This window comes from Rhinatrema bivittatum, chromosome 4, assembly GCF_901001135.1.
Source record: "Rhinatrema bivittatum chromosome 4, aRhiBiv1.1, whole genome shotgun sequence".
Classification (NCBI taxonomy): Eukaryota; Metazoa; Chordata; class Amphibia; order Gymnophiona; family Rhinatrematidae; genus Rhinatrema; species Rhinatrema bivittatum.
The window spans coordinates 190,912,206-190,926,378 of record NC_042618.1 but is presented as its reverse complement, the minus strand read 5'-3'; the positions used below and the strand labels follow the sequence as shown (position 1 = coordinate 190,926,378).

Genomic DNA, 14,173 nt, shown 5'->3' with positions numbered 1-14,173 from the left:
AAATTGCTAGTCTTAAAGGCCATAACGCCGGTGCCCACGCATCAACAAAATACTGGCCACTATTCCATCTATTTTATCGTTCCCAAGAAAGTGGGTACGTTCGGGCCCATCCTGGACCTCAAGTCCGTCAACCGCCACCTGAGGGTACCTCGCTTCTGCATGGAAACCCTATGCTCGGTCATAAGGGCAATACAGCCGGGAGAATTTCTCACATCCCTGGATCTGTCAGAAGGCTTCTTGTACAATCATGATCATCAGCATTTCTTACGCTTCGCGATCCTGGACCACCACTACCAGTTCCGGGCACTACCCTTCAGGCTAGCCACAGCACCCCGAACGTTCACCAAAATCATGGTTGTAGTGGCGGCGACACTGAGGAAAGAAGGAATCCTCGAACACCCATAACTGGACGGTTGGCTGATCAAGGCAAAATCCCTAGAGGAAAGTCATCAGGCGATCACCAAAGTCAAAACTCTACTGGAAAACCTCTGATAGGTGTTCAACACAAACAAGAGCTGTCTGCAGCCCTCCCAATCTCTGGAATACCTGGGAGTCCAGTTCGACACCAGACAAGACAAGGTCTTTCTGATTCCTCCAAGGAGAACAAAACTGATGAACCAATTGCGAAACCTGTTAAGCAGCCTTCGCCCCAAGGTGTGGGACTACATCCAAGTCCTCGGTCTCAATACAACCACACTGGAAGTGGTTCCATAGGCAAGAGCTCACATGCGACTGCTACAGCGCTCCCTACTGTCACGGTGGAACCCGATGTCCCAGGACTACTCCGTGCGCCTCCAGCTCCTGGAGGAAGTGCGGAACCAGCTCCAATTGTGGCTACAAGAAGACCATCTGAGCAAGGGAGTAAGGCTGTCCCCGCCGACCTGGATCATGGTCACCACGGATGCGAGCCTACGAGGGTAGGGAGCCCACTGCCAGGAACTGACCACCCAGGGGCAATGGGACAAGGAAGAGTCGGGATGGAACATCAACCAACTGGAAGCACGGACAGTCAAGCTAGCCTGCATACGCCCCAGAGTCACAGACTCTGGGGCGAATTGGTCAGAGTCATGTCTGACAACGCCACAACAGTTGCCTACATCAACCGCCAGGGAGGAACTAGAAGCCAATAGGTGTCCCTGGAAATAGGCCCCCTAATGGCATGGGCGAAATCAAACCTACAAGAGATCTCAGCCGCCCACATCGCGGGAAAAGATAACGTCACTGTGGATTACCTCGGCAGAGAAAGTCTAGACCCAGGGGAATGGAGGCAGTCGGCCACAGCCTTCCAGTAAACCGCTGGGGAACACCAGCCATGGACCTCCTGGCAAGCTGGTCCAACGCCCAAGTCCCCAACTTCTTCAGTCACGGACGGGAACCACAATCCCAAGGGATCGATGCCCTCATCCAGGCCTGGCCACAGGAAATCCTGCTATACGCCTCCCCCCCGTGGCCACTACTGGGCGGGATCATCCGCAAGATAGAACACCATAGGGGACCAGTAGTTCTAGTGGCCCCGGACTGGCCAAGAAGGCCGTGGTACACAGACATGTGAAGACTACTGACAGGGAGCCCTCTCCCTTTACCTCCACCTCGGGATCTGCTCCAATAAGGCCCGATCCTCCACGAAGACCCAACTCTATTCTCTCTTACGGTCTGCCATTGAGAGGACACGCCTGAAGAAGAGTGGATACTCGAGGGCGGTGATTGGCATGTACAAGTTACAGTTTAAAGTTTGGTTTACTTGATCCATTCAACGGTTCGATTCTTGCTTCATATTCTTAATACTGAAGGGACACAGAGGGCACTCCAGGTTATTAGGGGACGCCCTTCGAGTTTTACTCTGTCTCCATCTGCTGGAAGGGAGGCACAACCCACTGTCTGGACTGATCCGTGTTACTACTGGAACGAAAATTAGCAGGTAAGGAATAATTTTCTTATTCAATACACCAGAATACAATAGTTCTAAACACTAAAAGGCTTACAGCAGTCAGCAAACAGCACCATGGCAAAATTAATATATGTGGAAATAATTTGTTTTCTTTTCAGTAGTCTTTGTTATGCGCATATAACATTTGGGTGGTTGTGGTTTTTTTTTTTTTTTTTTTTTTTTGTAAGCTTGAAGAGCTGAAGCAGAAGCAGAAGTTGGACAGGCAGAAGGAGCATGAGAAGAAAAGGAAACTAGAGATGAAAAAAGATGCTCCAGCAAAGAAACAGCCAAAGGAAAAGGTAGAATTTGGCATTTTTTGTTTCTGTGCTGCTCTAATGTTAGCAGTGGCAAAATTATCTTTGTTTGTCGCAATGGGAAAGAATTTTGGTTTAAACAATAATGGTATTTTAGTGACTTGGACAATCCTTTTCCAATAAAGCATATCTGTGTTGCAGATCCTGATGAAGGGACTGTGCATACAAGACTAATTTCTGTACGATTTCTCATGCAAGTGCTTGTCATAAATTCACATTGGGAGACTAAGAGAAAAAGCAGGTCCTGCAATATGTTTTTTCCCATACTTTTAATGTTCAGTACTTTTTAAAAGTGATACAGAAAACGTTATTTGCTTGTGAGTGATCTCATTTGTGTTTTTTGTTTGTCCCAATCTAGAAAAGTAAATCTTAGCAATACTTTGCTTATGGTTTTGGAGCCTCATGATCACATCAAGTGTCTGGAATAGCCACAACACTGAATTTTATTCAACATTACAGAACAGAATGATACTAAAACTGGAATTTAAAGGTTTACATAAGATGGTGTGGACGAGTAGCCTAGTAGTTAGAGCAGTGGGTTTTTTTAACCAGGGAGACCAGGGTTCAAATCCCACTGCCACTCCTTGTGACCTTTGGCAAGTCCGTTTTACCCTCTGTTGCATCAGGTACAAGCTTGAGGCTAGATTTATCAAACTAATGCATGCAGTAGGAAGAGGGGTGTGTTTTTTGGTAATAGCCTATTTATCGCAATGTGTGCTATCTTAGTTCTTCGCATAGGTATTACAGCAAAGTGCTTAACTTTTCGCACTTTGCGGTAATACAATTATTGCATTTCCTACATGCAACCACTGGGGGGAGAGAGAGAGCGAGCCTATTTATAAGACCCTTGTTGTAGTTAGCTATTTATATCTCTATAGGAGGCCCACCTAGTAACTCGAGGTGAGGTTTAGGTAGTAGTGTAGGGGTTAGGGGTCACTTTGACATGCAGAGTGAGACGTACGCACATAACAGTACACTCTTGTGAAAATTTGATGTCCTTCGGAGTGAGGAAACTCACACAATGATGAGATTTGTACAATGTTCTCTCAACCTGGCTTGATGGACTCTACCTGGGTAATATCAAGCTAGGTTGTACTGTGTTCAGTTCTGGAGGTCATATCTCCAAAGGTTCAGAGACAGGATGGAGGCGGTCCAGAGAAGGGCGACCAAAAAGGTGGAGGGTCTACATAAAATGACTTCTGAGGAGAGATTGAAGAACCTAAATATGTATACCCTGGAGGAGAGGAGGAGCAGGGGTGATATGATACAGACTTTCAGATACTTGAAAGGTTTTAATGATCCATGGTCAACAACAAACCTTTTCTATTGGAAAAAAAATCAGTAGAACTAGGGGTCACGATTTGAAACTCCAGGGAGGAATACTTAGAATCAGTTAGGCAGTATTTCTTCACGGAGAGGGTGGTGGATGCCTGGAATGCCCTTCCGGAGGAAGTGGTGAAGACTAAAACTGTGAAGGAAGTCAAAGGGGCATGGGATACACACTGTGGATGCATAAAGGCTAGAGGATGGGAATGAAGAGAAGAGCCAAGGGGGTGGCTTACTGAAATTGTGATGGCTACTACCTGGTGATTACTACCCTTACTCATTAAACCTTCACACGGTTAATGTAACTCCAACATTCCTGAACATACCCAGATCAGTCCAGAGAAGTGGGCGACAGGTTGATTAGCGCAAAGTCTCGGGAGGACTGCAAGAGGTCTGTGCATATGTTGATGGTCACATTGCAGACGTTAGGGTGGGTGATCAATGTCCAGAAGAGTCACTTAAACCAGCTCCTGGGTGGTTCCATCTGGGAGCCCAGTTCGATACCTTACGATGCAAAGTGTTTCTATCGGCAGACCGAGTAACGAAGTTACAAGGCCAGATCCACTCCCTTCTTCGGAGGCGCACTCCCACAGTATGGCATCATCTTCAGGTCCTGGGCTCCATGGCTTCCACGGACTTGGTTAAATGGGCATTCGCTCACTTGCATCCATTGCAATGTGCACTTTTGTCTCGGAGTCCGGTGTCTGAACAATTCCACCTGCCGATGCCACTCCTTCGGGAATCCAGAGTCAGTCTGTCGTGGTGGCTTTCGCGCGACAATCTGGAGCAGGGGGTGGATTTGGACCCTCCGAATTGGCTGATAATCTCCACCGATGCCAGTCTCTCCGGTTGGGGAGCAGTGTGTGTGTGGAAAAGTCCGCTCAAGGTCTCTGGTTGGTGACTGAAGGATCGTGCTGTTTCAGAAAAATACTTCATCCGGCTTTAAAAAAAAAAAAAAAAAATACCCAATATAAAAGTTCAAAATCCATCTATTTGAATCCTTCAAGAAAAAAAAAATCTCACAAATGCTCCTTACCAACACTGGAGATATCCCGACATTCCGCTGTCCCCAGTGACAAATTCGTAAAAGAACTATTCCTTTTACTCCTCCAGCCGGTAATGTCTTACAACGTGCTTCATACACATACCTCACTGTAGCATTTCTTTATTTAGCATTTCTTGTGCACCTGCACAAGAAATGCTACAGTGAGGTATGTGTATGAAGCACATTGTAAGACATTACCGGCTGGAGGAGTAAAAGGAATTTTCTGAAACAGCACTAGCAGGTGAAATAAAGGACCCGATCCGTGGTGTTTAAGGATGGCATTTAACGGATATATATATATATATATATATATATATATATGATATACAAACTTACCTGCATATTTTAAACATTGGCGTCATTTTAAATGACGAAACAAAGAAATATTCACCGCAAGGCAAACACCTTATTCCCAGTGTAAAAAACAAACTAACCAACCTGTTAAACGCTGTCCTTCAGTGTCGCAAAACATGAAACACACAGACTACCAAAGTCACTGCTGTCCATATACATGCCACTTATCATAGCCATCTTTAAATACTTCAGTTGACCAGTCAGAATTCACTGTTCCACCCACAACAGCCAATCATATCAAATGCCTCCCATTCGATCTCCTTATTTAATCCATAAGGAGTCAATGTCCCATATGTAGATGAATTTTTGTTCCATCTGCAATAACAGATTATTATCTCCCCCATAATTCTGAATCTGTTGAACCACAAAAAACCTAACCTCGTGAATCTGATACGCGCAAGCCTTCCAATGATCAACAAGTGGTGCCCCCTTCCCTTCCCACCATTACACAACTGCTATGTTATTTATCAAATCATCACACAATGTCTGTTACAATCGGGGTGGGGGGGGGTAGTGGAAATTTAATCTTTCTATTAAGAACAAGGATTTTGGCCATATAGTTAGGCTCTTGCTCCCATAACCCAGCGAACACTTAACCCACTGCTTCACTGGAAAACGTTAGACTGTTCTAAGGGGCCGCATTATAGCATTTTCTTGTCACCGGAACAAACAGGCTGTTGGAGTAGGCACGTCTCTTGACTTGATTGAAAGAGCTAGAGATCAGGCCTCAGCAAAGGGGTTCACAGAAGATTTACCAAAAGTTGGTCTTAGCGAGGCATGAATTAAATGTTTTTCAGAGCAATCAGGTTGATCTATGATATGGTAAGCAGAAATTTTACGAGAGTTGAGAACAAGCCTTGGATCCCTTTTGGCTAGACTGATTGGAAATCCATAGTGATAACGGTGATTAGAAATTGCAGTGGTGAAGTTCAGTATTGCCCACTACAATTGCTAGGTAATTTTCGGAATCATTTTGAGGCCTTGTATTCAGATCGGGGGGGGGGGGGGGGGGGGGAGCTAGTGACAGCCAATCACTCTCTCAGTACAACCTCTTATTAACTGTCTCCAGCAGCCACTGTACCCTTTCCCTATAGCGTTGAACTTGCTCTTTAAACTCCAGTTATGTCTAAGCATGACTGGAGTCTCAATGTAATATCAAGAATTTAGAAGAATTTTGTTTTACTGTTAGTCTTGTATGACATTGTTTTTATGTGTTATATTGTTACCCACCCTTAGCTTTGGAGGGAGTGGTCTGCAAATAATTTTAAATAAATAAATAGAGCATGATCGAGCAGTGTTTAAATTCTGTACAGTTCCCCTTATTTATCTCCTGAGGCCCAACAATGCATTGCTGCTCCAGTCACTGAATTGGAGATAAAGTGGGCCCTCAAATCTTTAACTTTGAAAAAAAGCCCCGGTCCAGATAGATTCCCTCTGGACTTTTATAAGTATTTTCAAACAGACTTTAAAGAGATGTTTAATTTGGGATCTTCCTATCCTCCCAGTTATTTACTGGATGCTGCTATTACTCTGATTCATAGAAAACGAAAAGACCTCTTGGAGTGCAGAGCATATAGACCTATATATCTTATCAATGCTGATGTAAAGACTTTTGCTAAAATATTTCAGCTTAGAATGGAATACATAATGCCATTTCTTGTTCATCCTGACCAGACTGGATTTATTGAAGGTTGGTCATCTATTAATAGTACTTGAAAACTTTTCATCCTTTTCTATTTAGCTAAAAAATGTGGGATACCGGGATAACTATTATGCAACACAGAATCGTACAATCTTTAAACAAACCATAGCAATAAAGGAAATAATAAAATGGTCACATATCCCCAGTACAACCCAGAATCCATTATAAAGTACTAGCACTAATTTTTACCACCCTCAGCAAGAGAAACCCCCACTTAATAGGTGTGAATCTCCAACCATACACACCACAGTGAACCCTTAAGATCACAAAACAAAGGACAATTAACTGTGCCTACTATGCGGAGTACACATCTAATGCAAATAAGAGACCATATGTTTTCCGTAGCAGGCTCCATGTTGTGGAATTCTCTACCAGATAACAGAGTTTCACGCGTGAGCTGAAAACTAGGGTCTTCAAACATGCAAATGATCTAACATAAAATATCAATATGCAGAAAACTACAATATTAAAAACATTGATTATGCTAGAAGAAGGAACGACAATGAGTGATGTAAAGTATACTAAGACAATCTGACTAATATATGAAGACTATTGAAATGGAAATTATTTATCACAAATTACTATCCTAGCCCTCTAGTTAACATGTCCCTAGATGTTGTGTTCACCTATAATACGAATGTCGCTTTTGTAAACCGTTGTGATCTTCTTTTGGAATGACAGTAAATAAAATGCCTAAATAAATAAATGTTTGCTTTGCTCCGGAGGTTGCGTTTTCCTGATGCATTTGAGCTGGATCAAGGTACTATATTTCAATTCAGAGGTGCAGTTTAGAGTTAATGGTTGTTTGGACTCGTTCATGATTGCTAGAGGGACAAGGCAAGGATATCCCTTGTGCCCCTTTCTGATTTAGCATTGGCGCCTTTGGCTCAAAAAATCAGGGACGATTATCACATGTAGGGCTTTCAAGTTCTGTGAGTTTGACAAAATTGATCTTTATGCAGATGATGTCCTTTTATTTTTAACTCTGGCTCATTAGTCTGCTCTTGCACTACTGTCCTTGCTCCGTCAATACAACATTTATTTATTTATTTTTAACTTTTATATACCGACATTCTTGCATTAAATGCAAATAGTATCTCGAGTTATGTGGTTAGCTATTCCAAACCTGTGGTCCTGAATATTGGGAAAAAGACTAGACTCCCAGAGTGCCTTGACCGGTTTTTGCTAGCATCAACCCATTTTAAGTATTTAGGGATAAATGTGTCTGCCAATATTGTAGATCTTTCTAAGATCAATTACTGTGCCACTATGAAAAGACTGAAGTCTGTTCTGGAAAAATGGATTCCTCTTCCCCTACCCTTATTGGGTAGAGCTTATCTTGTGAAGATGATGATAATCCCTCGCTTGTTGTATTTCTTTCAGTATATTCCTTTTATGTTCTTCCAGAAGGTTTTTTTTTGGGAGAGGGAAAGTCACTTGCATTAAATTTTTATACTTTACAGCAACCAGTGGTTCCCAACCCTGTCCTGGGCACCCCCAGCCAGTCTGGTTTTCAGAATATCCACAATGAATATACATGCATGAGAGAAAATTTGCATGTTATGGAGGCAGAGCATGCAAATGTTCTCTCTTGCATATTCATTGTGGATATCCTGAAAACCTGACTGGCTGGGGTGTCCCCAGGATGGTTAGGAACCACTGCATTAGACTGTGCTGGCTGGATGTCCCGGATCTATTTCTATACTACTTGTTGGCCAGGCCCTTAAAGATCAGGGGATGGTTTAGTGAGGATGCCTCCTCATGTTCTTGATGCAGATTAAAGGAAGTGCAAGTTACTTCCCTTCTTTTTCACCCTTCTGACTCCTTGGTGCTTGATAGGATTCATAGAGGGTTGTCTCATTGTTGCATACACGATTGAGATCTGGCACGAAACACTTAAATTATTGGGACTAACTGTGGGTTACTTTTCTCCTCTAACCCTCCCTATTGAACATCCCCTTCCATGTTTTCTCCTGATAATGGGAGAGTGGGCATGAAAAGTTTTACAATATCTTGGACGAATTTGGAAAAAAAGATGTATTTAAATATTTCCCAGATTTGGTAAGTGAGTTTGCTCTGCTAGCATACATGGATTCTTTGTTTCTCCATCTTTGTAAAGATATTTTCGGTAAGCAAGGAAATTTCTACAATTTTTGTGAGGGCAATGAATTGGAGAAAATTTTAACTAGTGTCATCTGGTAAAATGATTACTCATCTCTATCGTTATTTGCATAATATTGTTGGTGAGCCTGAAACAAGGGCTTTGCTGATAGACTCATGGAACTGGATAGAAATGACTGGCGCACTATTTGGCGTTCCATCACTAAAAATATCTATTTGTAATAAAAGCAAAGATGCAGTGTTTCAGCTTCTGCACAGAATGAACAGAAATTAGCCCTTCCAGTCCTCTGCTGAAGGGTTGTGGGTCGGTAGGATCATACATCCTTATGTCCCCGTAGCACAGGAGATTTGGTTGGGAGTAGACAGAGGGAGGGTCAGTCTATCACTGGTTTGCCCTTTTCCAATTTTGGGACAGTTTATGTATAATAGCTAGATAGGATTCTTTAATCCCTCACAACAAGGTTAAGCGATTGATGTCTCGCTGGTTGCATGCTGCTCATTTAACTATTGCTTTTTACTGGAAGACTTAACCAAACATGGAACATTGGAAAACCACTCTGGCAGAGAAAAGAGGTCATGGAGAAGATCATTTTAGCCTTGCAGGGTACCACAAAGTTTGGGACCCTTACCGGAATTGGAGGCAGTGGACTATGAATAGACTGCACTGAGGCTTGTTATCCCTTTGAACTGTATTTGTCTATGCTCCTCTATTATGAAGTTAAATGATTTAAAAAAATCAGTTAAAGATTAGATCACAAAGTGAACTCTAGCATGAAAAAAATATTTTTCTTTCTGTGATTAGGGACTTGTCACGGTCTGGATTCCTCCCAGATGGTGCTGAAAACCTCATGTAATCCTGCGGGGGGGGGGGGGGCAGAAGACAGCCAGTGTGAATGACACATGGAAATCAACCCCAAAACTCTGACAGCAAGATCTAAATTAAAAGTTTCATTCTTTACAGCAGCGTTTCCCAACTGGTGTGCCTCAGCTGGTCCTTGGGTGTGCCAGGGCTGCAGATCCCATCCTGTAACTCATCTTTAGAAATCAATGCCGAGAGCGAGGCACAAAAACCACCACTCTCGTAATGCCTGACCCGCAGACTTAGGCGGGCATGTGCACTGCCACTGAGGCCATGTGGGTGTACATGCGCAGCAGGAAGCACTCACGGCTGCTGAGTGTGCGAGCAGGAGGAGGGATCGAGTCTCGCAGCCTGTGGGGGGGGGGAGGGAGAGAGCACTGTAAGGGGGAGAATGAAAAAAAATATATATATATACACACACACCACTGTAAGAGGGCCATTTTAAACTCAGGGTGGGTTTTGGAGGGGAGGTGCAATGTTGCGTTGGTCTGCCTGGGGTGCTATAGACCCTTGTACCGGCCCTGCTGTTGGTGACAAGTGGAGAAGGCCAAGAGCGGGGCAGCACAACAGTAAGTGAATGCTACTAAATAGAAAGGGGGCAAGTAAGGAAACTGTTTTAAGTCTCTTCAATGTACTTGTATGGCATGAAACCTTTCCTATCTCTCTCTCTCTGCCCCTCCCTCCACCAAATCCAATCTACAGAGCTCTCCGTTGCCCTTAGTTCCATCGCCCCATCATGGCCTTCCCCTTGCTCTTCTGTTCCATCATACTCTTCCCCTTTTCCATCCACGGAGGAAAGGAATGGGCAGTGGAACTGAGGGCCACAGTTTAAGCAAACTTAATAAATATACAGTAAAAAAAAAGTACATATTGGTTTTTATTAATAATATGCTGCAGTCAATGAGGGGGGAGGATGACGGGTGGAGATTTGGTGTGCCACAAATTATTTTTGTTTATGTAAGTGTGCCTTGGGCTGAAAAAGGTTGGGAAACACTGCTTTACAGGATACATTTCAAGCCAGTGCTGGTTGAAATGCCTCTTTCATGAGGCAGGGCACTAACTGTGCATCGATGCGTTCAAAGAGGATTATTGCTCAAGTGTTCAAGAATACCTAGAGAGAGAGGAGAGCCTGCGGTGTGAGCAGAGCTGTGAACTGTAGGCCAGGGAATATGTTCAAGTAAAGGAGAAAAGAGCGGAAGATTTTGTATCAGAATATACAGCGCAAATATTGCTTTCCTTTAAAACTGAAATTCTTTTCCTATTTTTGCAGAAATCCTCCATAAAACAGCAATTGCCATCTAACAAACCCTGTCCCGAAAACACAAAAAAAGTACTCTGCAGGGAACTCACCAAGGTAAATTTATTTCTTTTTCCAAATCATTTTTATTATGACATAGCAAAACAAACAATGCAACAGTAACTTCAAAACCATTTGTATCCCACAAAAACAGAAATGGAACACAATATATTGGAGTTATGGCATAAAATATTCACTTCCTTTGCGATACCTTTTGAAAATCTCTCCCACTAATCAACTCCCTACCACCCTTTCCATCATACATCATTCACCCCCACACCCATCCTTAACCCCTCCCCTGATTCTTGTGAATCACATTTATTGTCTTCCCCATTTTATTATTCAGCTGCCATTGTGGAGCGAATCCTAACTTTGTCCACTTGCGATAGTGCTTCAAAAAGCACTGTCGTATAGATACGCATTCAGCCTGCATTTTAAGCCTCATTAAACACGCATCATAACCTTCCATTTGCATGAAGGTAATCATTTGTTTCCTCCATAATGTAAAAGGAGAGGCTTCATTAATCTATTCTGACAGCATGCACTTGCTTGCCATTAGTAAAGCCACTGAAATAAAAACATATTGACTTCTTGTGATGATTGAGTCCACAGACCACAATATATCCATTCCTCCCAATAGATAAACATTTCCCTGAAAAGGTAATTCAGTAATCGTATACTCCTTTATAAATGTGATAACCTTCCCCTAAAAATAATAATTCTTATGACATGTAAGAAAAAGATGAGCAAAGGACCTTTTTCCAATTTGCATTTGGCACTCATCTGACTCTTCCAACCCCATTTTATGAAGGAGTATTCTATCCACTTGACAACGATGTAAAATTTTAAATTGCATTTCCTTAAGATGCTCTGCCCCTGTTAATGTCTGAGCTTCCCAAAATATGACTCCCATTCCTTTTTTTTTTTGTCACAGTTCCACCAAGCTCCCTTTGCCAATATTCAGCTAGCCCAGTTAAAAAAAAAAAAAAAAAAAAAAAGCATGATCCAATTTGGATTTACTGAATTGATAGCATTTAACTATATAGTTTTTCCCCTGCGCGATCTGCTCCCTCTCATTCGCCAATTTAATCACCACTTTGAGTGCAACTGCGGACATCCCCAGCGAATGGAAATAGTGCGCACCTGTAAGGACCCATAAAAGTGGGTCCTTGGGGTATGAAAAGCCTTCTGCAGCTGTAAAATCTTTATACGGTTCCTGTCTCCTCATCAGCCCTATGTCTCAATGTGACTATCCCTCTGTATTTCCAGTCCTCAAAAATCCGACTTTCAGTCCCTGGTAAAAAAAAAAGCAAGGACTATTTTATTTCTAATGTGCTGTAACACTTAATGTTTTCCCTAATAGCACAACATTTAAAAGGCTGAGGATGTTTCAAAGATTATTTTGAAATATTGCTCTAGTTTTCCACTAACACTGGTTTCTTTTCATTTCATGTTGTGGGTTAGAGACTAGAATCTGAACATAATACTTTGAAAAACATATTTTCAGTTACCAAAAAGAGAGGCAACAGTCAATCCTTGGGATTATCTGGGGATAGGGAAATGCCTACAGTATCTGAATGTAATCCATTTTGAAGTGCTGAAAAATGGACTATAAATAAGATTATTTAAATTGTAATGCTGCATGTTGTCTTTGTAGGTGATTGCAGCATCAGATGTCGTTCTGGAGGTCTTGGACGCCAGGGATCCTCAGGGCTGTAGATGTCCTCAGGTGGAACAAGCGGTTCTGCAGTCTGAAGGAAACAAAAAATTACTTTTTGTTTTAAACAAAATTGGTGAGCATACTAAAATGTACAAATAAGATTCAGTGACCAGTTTTGTTTTTTTTTTTTCCGTGATGGTGAGTAGATGTGAGGAAAATATCTAATGCAGTCTGACATGCCACTGAAGACTGTAAGATCCAACTCTGATCTCTCACTTTCTTGACATTAGCACAGGTAACCTGTGCAGATTAATTATCTCTGCCTTGTGAGGTAGGGTTACACCATGTACACAGGAGCAACAAGGTAAACCTAGAAACTTAACAGTAGAAAAAGACCATGTGGCCTGTCCAGTCTGCCCATCTACAACTACTGCTCAGCTGTATATTTCATATCATTCCTTCAGAGTTCTAATGTACTTGTCCCATGCTTTCTTGAATTCAGATGTTGTCCTTTCCTCCTTCATCTCCATAGGGTGACTATTCATTGCATCCATCACCCTCTCTGTGTAAATAAATATTTCTTTAGATTACTCCTTTTCATCCTCCTCCCATGATACCTTGTTTCAGGGCCTTCTTTCCATTGACAGAGGCTCTCCTGTGCATTGATACCTTGGAGGTATTTAAATGTCATATCTCCCCTATCCCGCCTTTCCTTTAGGTTATACATGCTTAGATCTTTAAGTCTGTTGCCATTGGCTTTATAATGAAGACCATTGACCATTTTCATAGACACTCTGGATAGACTCCATCTGGTTTTATACATTTATACTTTTAAAAAAAAATAATGCTCTCAACTCTGAACTACAAGCTACTGCTGTCATGGCTCAGCAAAATCGTTTAGCTTTAGATTCAATCCTTGCCTCAAAGGGAGGTGTCTGTGTTATTATTGGCACTGCATGCTGTACCTATATTCCCACTGCTACCTATGACCATAACATGTCTTAGGTTACGGAGATGCTGAAGAACATATCTCACATTATGTATGCACAAGGTGGTGTGAATTCTTCTGCTGACTCTTGGTTTTCCTTTTTATTTTCCTGGCTCCCTTCACTTTCTTGGTTGCGTACATTGCTTATATTCCTCTTTGCTATTTTTGCAATTATGATTTTTGGTGGTTGTTTCCAATGCTCTTTTTCTTTTTTATTATACATTCGCACTTCTTGTTCTTCTTCTTCTGCTGTTTTATACCTTTCCACTCCTGTCTCTGCTGCTCATTATGAGACAGTATTCCATGCAGAAACATGCCCAGTATAACAAGTATTATGAGAAAAATAATACTTTCATACTGGTTTCTCTTTGTTGTTCTTATCTTTACTGCAACATTATTATATAATTACCTGGCTCTGAAAGTTAACATATGTAGTCTTATTATCATAAGGTTTCTTTTCTTTATAATGTAGTCATTCTTGCAGCTTCACTACTAATGGCTACCTAGTGAAACTTAGTTATGCTGTTATTATTTGTCAATTCAAGAGTGCGTGTCTGCCTATGAGTCTCATTTACTTTAG

At 42.0% G+C, this 14,173-nt stretch overlaps 1 protein-coding gene and 1 non-coding gene across 3 annotated transcripts in view; both read left to right on the top strand.

Moving 5' to 3' along the window:
- Nucleotides 1-14,173, top strand: part of GNL3 (G protein nucleolar 3) — an 88,159-nt gene that overhangs the window by 10,196 nt on the left and 63,790 nt on the right. For both annotated transcript variants that reach the window (XM_029599453.1, XM_029599451.1), the window contains exons 4-6: nucleotides 2,116-2,226; nucleotides 10,919-11,002; nucleotides 12,603-12,738. In XM_029599453.1, the coding sequence (XP_029455313.1) occupies nucleotides 2,116-2,226; nucleotides 10,919-11,002; nucleotides 12,603-12,738 (331 nt within the window). The remainder of the gene's footprint in view (nucleotides 1-2,115; nucleotides 2,227-10,918; nucleotides 11,003-12,602; nucleotides 12,739-14,173) is intronic.
- LOC115091413 lies at nucleotides 12,809-12,886 on the top strand. Its single transcript, XR_003856715.1, has one exon. It is a non-coding gene; the product is annotated as a small nucleolar RNA SNORD19 (small nucleolar RNA).